Below are 9,025 nucleotides of genomic sequence, written 5' to 3' on the forward strand. Positions count from 1 at the left end.
CCTGATTTCAGATGTGTCCATGTAAACGGGATTATTAGGCAAGTCGTTCTTGCAAAGCATGTAAACGTTTTAATCAACTATTATATTAATCCGACTATCCACAATAATCGCATTATTATATGCATGTAACCTTTCTCATTGGCGCTGCCCATGTCACAGATACAGAAACGTTTTGCAACAGAATCGGCATAATGATTACACCCCTACTGTATCCTGTGCACGTGACGATTAAACTTTGACTTGATTTTGCGTGCAGATTGAATTTGATGATGATTGATTACTAATGCCTGGCAAGGAAAGTCTGTGCTTGCAAGTTCTGTCTGACTATCACGTGACGAGTTTCTGGTTGCTTGAGATAGAAGTAGCTGGTCGCGACATTGAGCTTGTTAGAAATTGGATATGTAGACGGGCGAGTCGGTCAAGGATCGATTCAGACAAGGTGGTAAATTGTATGACAAGCTACAGTTTATTCAGAGTGAAGATATCTAGAACAGCGTAATTACGGCTCTCCCGCTGGTTCGTACGGAAACGCAGACGAAGAAGAGACCGTTACAATCAGTACACCACTAATATATAGAAAAGAAAGTAGGTTGATTCTGGAAGATCGGATCTTTGGATTGGTTCAGCTGGGGTGTAGTCTGTAGTCTTCCGCCATTGGCTCAGTTATCTGTCCGTCATCGTAGAATCCTCTTCGGGCACACAATGTTAAGAGACAAAGGAGATCATGTGTGTGCGCTGGTTTTGGCCATTAGTGTAATGCGGGAGCTATCCTGTAGGGGACCCCACAGGCTCAACTCTGAGTTGTAGCCCCCCCTTAACAATAGTTTGGTCACCTACATAAGAAATAGCATTTCTCTACAAGCTCCGTTGTGAATGCAGTACAGTATTAGCTGCCATTAACAGAAAAGATGGTGGTGTATAGTGCTAAAAACTAAATGTTTGACAGTACACGCTACGTGAGGTGCGACAGTTATCCAGCCAGGTGGAGGAGCAGGTACAGTAGCTATGTGGGTGTTCGGTTATGGCTCTCTGATCTGGAAGGTGGATTTTCCCTATGAGGAGAAGCGGATCGGATACATTATAGGCTTCAGCCGGCGCTTCTGGCAAGACAGCACCGACCACAGGGGAGTGCCAGGCAAGGTGACGTATCTATCTGTATGGTTGACTAGTGAAGGGAGTGTAAGTTGATTATTAAGTAACAGTCTATGTTGACTATTGGTGATATCCAGCTAGCTACATAACTGCTCTACAGAACCTGAACTGTAATACGGTGACTGGAGGCTCAATGCTGTTGACCTCTAAAGGTTGTATTTATTAAAGCTCAATCAGCTCCTCCCTGTCTTCTCTTTTCAGCCTGGCCGAGTCGTGACTCTGGTGGAGGACCCAGAGGTGAGCTGCCACATAGTTACTTACACCTGTGTGTGTGTGGTGGTGTGACATGGCAACTAGTCCAACACTCTAACCACTAGGCTACCTGCCACCCCATGTGCCGAATACAACAGCTGTAGTAGACCTTACCGTGAAATGCTGAATACAACAGGTGTAGTAGACCTTACAGTGAAATGCTGAATGCAAAAGGTGTAGTAGACCTTACAGTGAAATGCTGAATACAACAGGTGTAGTAGACCTTACAGTGAAATGCTGAATACAACAGGTGTAGTAGACCTTACAGTGAAATGCTGAATACAACAGGTGTAGTAGACCTTACCGTGAAATGCCGAATACAACAGCTGTAGTAGACCTTACCGTGAAATGCTGAATACAACAGGTGTAGTAGACCTTACAGTGAAATGCTGAATGCAAAAGGTGTAGTAGACCTTACAGTGAAATGCTGAATACAACAGGTGTAGTAGACCTTACAGTGAAATGCTGAATACAACAGGTGTAGTAGACCTTACAGTGAAATGCTGAATACAACAGGTGTAGTAGACCTTACCGTGAAATGCTGAATACAACAGGTGTAGTAGACCTTACAGTGAAATGCCGAATGCAACAGGTGTAGTAGACCTTACCGTGAAATGCTGAATACAACAGGTGTAGTAGACCTTACCGTGAAATGCTGAATACAACAGGTGTAGTAGACCTTACCGTGAAATGCTGAATACAACAGGTGTAGTAGACCTCACAGTGAAATGCTGAATACAACAGGTGTAGTAGACCTTACCGTGAAATGCTGAATACAACAGGTGTAGTAGACCTTACCGTGAAATGCTGAATACAACAGGTGTAGTAGACCTTACAGTGAAATGCTGAATACAACAGGTGTAGTAGACCTTACGTGAAATGCTGAATACAACAGGTGTAGTAGACCTTACCGTGAAATGCTGAATACAACAGGTGTAGTAGACCTTACAGTGAAATGCTGAATACAACAGGTGTAGTAGACCTTACAGTGAAATGCTGAATACAACAGGTGTAGTAGACCTTACCGTGAAATGCTGAATACAACAGGTGTAGTAGACCTTACCGTGAAATGCTGAATACAACAGGTGTAGTAGACCTTACAGTGAAATGCTGAATACAACAGGTGTAGTAGACCTTACAGTGAAATGCTGAATACAACAGGTGTAGTAGACCTCACAGTGAAATGCTGAATACAACAGGTGTAGTAGACCTTACCGTGAAATGCTGAATACAACAGGTGTAGTAGACCTTACCGTGAAATGCTGAATACAACAGGTGTAGTAGACCTTACCGTGAAATGCTGAATACAACAGGTGTAGTAGACCTTACCGTGAAATGCTGAATACAACAGGTGTAGTAGACCTTACCGTGAAATGCTGAATACAACAGGTGTAGTAGACCTTACCGTGAAATGCTGAATACAACAGGTGTAGTAGACCTTACCGTGAAATGCTGAATACAACAGGTGTAGTAGACCTTACCGTGAAATGCTGAATACAACAGGTGTAGTAGACCTTACCGTGAAATGCTGAATACAACAGGTGTAGTAGACCTTACCGTGAAATGCTGAATACAACAGGTGTAGTAGACCTTACCGTGAAATGCTGAATACAACAGGTGTAGTAGACCTGACAGTGAAATGCTGACTTACAAGCCTTTATTAACCAACAATGCAGTTCAAGAAAGAAAGTTAGCAGCAGTGTAAAAACAAAGGGAAGGGGGGGACAATGTAAATAGTCCGGGTAGCCATTTGATTAATTGAGTAGCAGTATTATGGCTTGGGGGTAGAAGCTGTTAAGGAGCTATTTGGTCCGAGACTTGGCGCTCAGGTACCGCTTGCCGTGCGGTAGCAGAGAGAACAGTCTATGACTTGGCGCTCAGGTACCGCTTGCCGTGCGGTAGCAGAGAGAACAGTCTATGACTTGGCGCTCTGGTACCGCTTGCCGTGCGGTAGCAGAGAGAACAGTCTATGACTTGGCGCTCTGGTACCGCTTGCCGTGCGGTAGCAGAGAGAACAGTCTATGACTTGGCGCTCAGGTACCGCTTGCCGTGCGGTAGCAGAGAGAACAGTCTATGACTTGGCGCTCTGGTACCGCTTGCCGTGCGGTAGCAGAGAGAACAGTCTATGACTTGGCGCTCTGGTACCGCTTGCCGTGCGGTAGCAGAGAGAACAGTCTATGACTTGGCGCTCTGGTACCGCTTGCCGTGCGGTAGCAGAGAGAACAGTCTATGACTTGGCGCTCTGGTACCGCTTGCCGTGAGGTAGTAGAGAGAACAGTCTATGACTTGGGTGACTGGAGTCTTTCACCATTTTTTAGGCCTCCCTCTGACACCGCCTAGTATATAGGTCCCGGGTGTCAGGAAGCTTGGCCCAAGTGATGTACTGGGCCGTGAGGTTCTGGGGACCCATGCCAAATCTTTTCAGTTTCCTCTGAGGGGGAAAAGGTGTTGTCGTGCCCTCTCCACGACTGTCTTGGTGTGTTTGGACCATGATAGTTAGTTAGTGACATGGACACCAAGGAACTTGAAACTCTCGACCCGCTCCACTCCAGTCCCGTCGATGTTAATGGGGGCCTGTTGGGCCATCCTTTTCCTGTTGTCCACAATCAGCTCCTTTGTCTTTTTCACATTGAGGTAGAGGTTGAGGTCTCTGACCTCCTCCCTATAGGCTGTCTCATCATTGTCTGTGATCAAGCATACTACTGTTGTATCGTCAGCAAACTTAATGATGGAGTTGTGCTTGGCCACGCAGTCATGGGTGAACAGGGAGTACAGGAGGGGACTAGGCATGCACCAGTGTTGAGGATCAGCGTGTGTTGTTGCCTACCCTTGCCACTTGGGTGCGGCCTGTCAGGAAGTCCAGGTTCCAGTTGCAGAGGGAGGTGTTTAGTCCCAGGGTCCTTAGCTTAGTGATGAGCTTTGTGGGCACTATGGTGTTGAATGCTGAGCTGTCGCCAATGAACAGCATTCTCACATAGGTGTTCCTGTTGTCCAGGTGGGAAAGGGCAGTGTGGAGTGCGATTGAGATTGCATGATCTGTTGGGGCGGTATGCGAATTGGAGTGGGTTTAGGGTTTCCGGCATGGTGGCGTTGATGTGAGCCATGACCAGCCTTTCAAAGTGGAAGCTCTAGCCTTTAGCTCGGTGCAGATGTTGCCTGTAATCCATGGCTTCTGGTTGAGAAATGTACGTACGGTCACTGTGGGGACGGCATTGTCGATGCACTTATTGATGAAGCCGGTGACTGAGGTGGTTTACTCCTCAATGCCATTGGATGAATCCCGGAACATATTCCAGTCTGTGCTACCAAAACAGTCCTGTAGCGTAGCATCTGAGTCATCTGACCACTTCCGTATTGAGCGAGTCACTGGTGCTTCCTGCTTTAGTTTTTGCTTGTAAGCAGGAATCAGGAGGATAGAATTATAGTCAGATTGGCCAAATGGAGAGTGAGAGAGAGCTTTGTATGCGTCTGTGTATGGAGTAAGGGTGGTCTAGAGTTGTTTGCTTATGGCCTTATACAGCTTGTTAAGTGCAGTCTTAGTTTCAGCATCGGTTTGTGGTGGTAAGTAGACGGTTACGAATACTATAGATGAGAACTCTCTTGGTAGATAGTGTGGTCTACAGTTTATCATGAGGTACTCAAGGTGAGCAATACCTCGAGACTTCTTTAATACTAGACATCGCTCACCAGCAGTTATTGACAAATACACACACCCCTGCCCCTCGTCTTACCTGACGTAGCTGCTCTGTCCTGCCGATGCATGGAAAATCCCTCTATATTATCCGTGTCGTCATTCAGCCACGTCTTGGTGAAACATAAGATATTAGTTTTTTATTTATTTTACCTTTATTTAACTAGGCAAATCAGTTAAGGACAAATTCTTATTTTCAATGACGGCCTAGGAACAGTGGGTTAACTGGTCTAGGAACAGTGGGTTAATTGCCTGTTCAGGGGCAGAACGACAGATTTGTACCTTGTCAGCTCGGGAATTTGAACTTGCAACCTTTCAGTTACTAGTCCAACACTCTAACCGCTAGGCTACCCTGCCGCCCCTTTTAATACACTGTTGGTATGATAGTCTTAATCGTAGATCTTCCAGTTTGTTTTCCAATGACTGCACGTTGGCCAGTAATACGGAGGGAAGTGGTGGTTTACCTACTCGTCGGCAAATTCTTACAAGGCACCCCGCCCTCCTCCCCCTTTTCCTCTGTCTTTTCTTCACATTGATGATGGAGATTTGGTCTAGTTAGAGGTAGGTAATCGCTATTCTGATGCCCAGAAGCTCTTTTCAGTCATAAGAGACGGAAGCAGCAACATTATGTACAAATTGAGTTACAAAACAATGTAAAAAATAACACAGTTGGTTAGGAGCCCGTAAAACATCAGTCATCTCCTCCGGCGGCATTATGAAGTAGTTGTTTCACTTGCTCTGCAAGGACGGCGTCTTTTGTGGAGTGGAAGGTAAGAGGGATAGAAGCAACACTGTTCCAGTAACAGTCTAGGTCCAAGGTTCGAAGCAGCTTCTACCCCCAAGCCATATGACTCCTGAACATCTAATCAAATGGCTACCCAGACTATTTGCATTGCCCATCCCCCCCACCCCTTCTTTTACGCCACTGCTACTCTCTGTTATTATCTATGTATAGTCACTTTAATAACCAACATGTACAGTTGAAGTCTAAAGTTTACATACACTTAGGTTGGAGTCATTAAAACTTGTTTTTCAACCACTCCACTAATTTCTTGTTAACTAACTATAGTTTTGGCAAGTTGGTTTGGGACAGCTACTTTGTGCATGACACAAGTAATTTTTCCAACAATTGTTTACAGACAGATTATTTAACTTATAATTCACTGTATCAAAATTCCAGTGGGTCAGAAGTTTACATACACTAAGTTGACTGTGTCTTTAAACAGCTTGGAAAATTCCAGAAAATGATGTCATGGCTTTAGAACCTTCTGATAGGCTAATTGACATAATTTGAGTCAATTGGAGGTGTACCTGTGGATGTATTTCAGGGCCTACCTTCAAACTCAGTGCCTCTGCTTGACATCATGGGAAAATGTAAAGAAATCAGGCAAGACCTCAGAAAAATATTTGTAGAACTCCACAAGTCTGGTTCATCCTTGGGAGCAATTTCCAAACGCCTGAAGGTACCACGTTCATCTGTACAAACAATAGTACGCAAGTATAGCAAGATGGGACCAAATCAATCCCAGAACAACAGCAAAGAACCTTGTGAAGATGCTGGAGGAAACAGGTACAAAAGTATCTATATCCGCAGTGAAACGAGTCCTATATCGACATAACCTGAAAGGCCACTCAGCAAGGAATAAGCCACTGCTCCAAAAACTTGGTCTCAAATGGGTCTTCCAAATGGACAATGACCCCAAGCATACTTTCAAAGTTTGTGGCAAAATGGCTTAAGGACAACAAAGTCAAGGTATTGGAGTGGACATCACTGAAAAAGTGTATGCGAGCAAGGAGGCCTACAAACCTGACTCAGTTACACCAGCTCTGTCAGGAGGAATGGAACAAAATTCACCCAACTTATTGTGGAAGGCTACCCGAAACGTTCGACCCAAGTTAAACAATTTCAAGGCAATACTACCAAACACTCAATTAGTATATGTAAACTTCTGACCCACTGGGAATGTGATGAAAGAAATACAAGCTGAAATAAATCATTCTCTCTACTATTATTCTGACATTTCACATTCTTAAAATTAGGTGGGGATCCTAACTGACCTAAGACAGGGAATTTTTACTAGGATTAAATGTCAGGAATTGTGAAACTGAGTTTAAATGTATTTGGCTAAGGTGTATTCTGACTTCAACTGTACATTTTACCTCGACTAACCGGTGCCCCCGCACATTGACTCTGTTCCGGTACCCCCTGTATATAGCCTCCACATTGACTCTGTTCGGGTACCCTCTGTATATAGCCTCGCTATTGTTATTTTACTTCTGCTCTTTAATTACTTGTTCCCTTTTATTTCTTATTCGTATTTTTGAAACTGAATTGTTGGTTAGGGGCTTATAAGAAGGATTTCACTGTCAGGTCTGTTGTATTCAGCGCATGTGACTATTAAAATCATTTTTCATTCCAGACTACAGACCTCTAATATAGATGTCCTCAGATTTGTCTTCTGCCCTTGTCTCTGCTGGCCAGTTCTCCCTTTGTCAGTGTAGCTTCCAAACAGCATGCACAGCGTCTCATTGGCTGTCAGCATATCCAGCACAGCGTCTCTTTGGCTGTTAGCCTATCCAGCACAGTGTCAAAGCTAGCTAACAAGACCCTCCTTCCTCTGATTTAGTTATTGCACAGTTGTATCGCTGCTAATTTCCATAAACCTGGGACTTTCTGAGCTCTGGTCACCCGAGCTCTTCTCCGCCAACAGTCACTGAATGTCTTCCTGTGTCTCCTTCTGCTATTGGCAGTGACTGGTCTCTGGTAGTTTCATTGGTAAAGGTCGTGCCTGGTATAACTGGGCTTCTCTCTCTCACTCTCTCAGGGTTGTGTCTGGGGCGTGGCATATAAGCTGCCGTCTGGCCGAGAGCAGGAAGTGAAGTGTTACCTTGACTACCGGGAGAAGGGCGGGTACCGCGTCATCGCAGTGAACTTTCACCCCAGACCCTCCGTGACCCCCACACGACACACTGACACTCCCCCTGAACCCAGCCAGGCTCTGCTCTACATCGGTTCTAATGACAGCCCTGACTACCTGGGTCCCGCCCCCCTGGAGCTGATAGCCAATCAGATTGTAGATGCTGTCGGACCGAGTGGACGGAACACTGAATACCTGTTTTCATTGGCTGAGGCGCTGAGGACCCTCCTCCCTGAAGACTCAGACACACACCTCTTCTCTCTCGAAGACCTGGTTAGAAAGAGACTAGCACACACACTTACTACATGTGTGTCAGTAAACCATCGCAGGGATGCTGTAGATTGTCAGTCATGTGATTGTCTCCAGGACTGTTCAGAGCTGGGTTAGTTAGGACTGTTCAGAGCTGGGTTAGTTAGGACTGTTCAGAGCTGGGTTAGTTGGGACTGTTCAGAGCTGGGTTAGTTGGGACTGTTCAGAGCTGGGTTAGAGTTAGGACTGTTCAGAGCTGGGTTAGAGTTAGGACTGTTCAGAGCTGGGTTAGAGTTAGGACTGTTCAGAGCTGGGTTAGGGTTGGGACTGTTCAGAGCTGGGTTAGGGTTGGGACTGTTCAGAGCTGGGTTAGAGTTAGGACTGTTCAGAGCTGGGTTAGAGTTAGGACTGTTCAGAGCTGGGTTAGTTAGGACTGTTCAGAGCTGGGTTAGGGTTGGGACTGTTCAGAGCTGGGTTAGGGTTGGGACTGTTCAGAGCTGGGTTAGGGTTGGGACTGTTCAGAGCTGGGTTAGGGTTGGGACTGTTCAGAGCTGGGTTAGGGTTGGGACTGTTCAGAGCTGGGTTAGGGTTGGGACTGTTCAGAGCTGGGTTAGTTAGGACTGTTCAGAGCTTGGTTAGTTGGGACTGTTCAGAGCTTGGTTAGTTGGGACTGTTCAGAGCTTGGTTAGTTGGGACTGTTCAGAGCTGGGTTAGTTGGGACTGTTCAGAGCTGGGTTAGGGTTGGGACTGTTCAGAGCTGGGT

General features: G+C 45.7%; 1 protein-coding gene across 1 annotated transcript; it reads left to right on the top strand.

Annotated features, from left to right (window-relative positions):
• Window positions 1-772: 772 nt before the first annotated feature.
• Window positions 773-8,474, top strand: LOC116371089 (putative glutathione-specific gamma-glutamylcyclotransferase 2). Its single transcript, XM_031819990.1, has 3 exons — window positions 773-1,140; window positions 1,354-1,389; window positions 7,921-8,474. The coding sequence occupies exons 1-3, from the start codon at window positions 1,006-1,008 to the stop codon at window positions 8,398-8,400; spliced, it is 651 nt and encodes a 216-aa protein (XP_031675850.1). The 5' UTR covers window positions 773-1,005; the 3' UTR covers window positions 8,401-8,474.
• Window positions 8,475-9,025: the final 551 nt, after the last annotated feature.

This window comes from Oncorhynchus kisutch, unplaced genomic scaffold, assembly GCF_002021735.2.
Source record: "Oncorhynchus kisutch isolate 150728-3 unplaced genomic scaffold, Okis_V2 scaffold2936, whole genome shotgun sequence".
In the NCBI taxonomy this organism is placed as follows: Eukaryota; Metazoa; Chordata; class Actinopteri; order Salmoniformes; family Salmonidae; genus Oncorhynchus; species Oncorhynchus kisutch.

Coding starts and splice junctions, on each gene's coding strand:
- LOC116371089 (XM_031819990.1), top strand. CDS start 1,006: ATGTGGGTGTTCGGTTATGGCTCTCTGATCTGGAAGGTGGATTTTCCC. Junction 1,141..1,353: donor ACAGGGGAGTGCCAGGCAAG/GTGACGTATCTA, acceptor TTCTCTTTTCAG/CCTGGCCGAGTCGTGACTCT. Junction 1,390..7,920: donor CTCTGGTGGAGGACCCAGAG/GTGAGCTGCCAC, acceptor TCACTCTCTCAG/GGTTGTGTCTGGGGCGTGGC.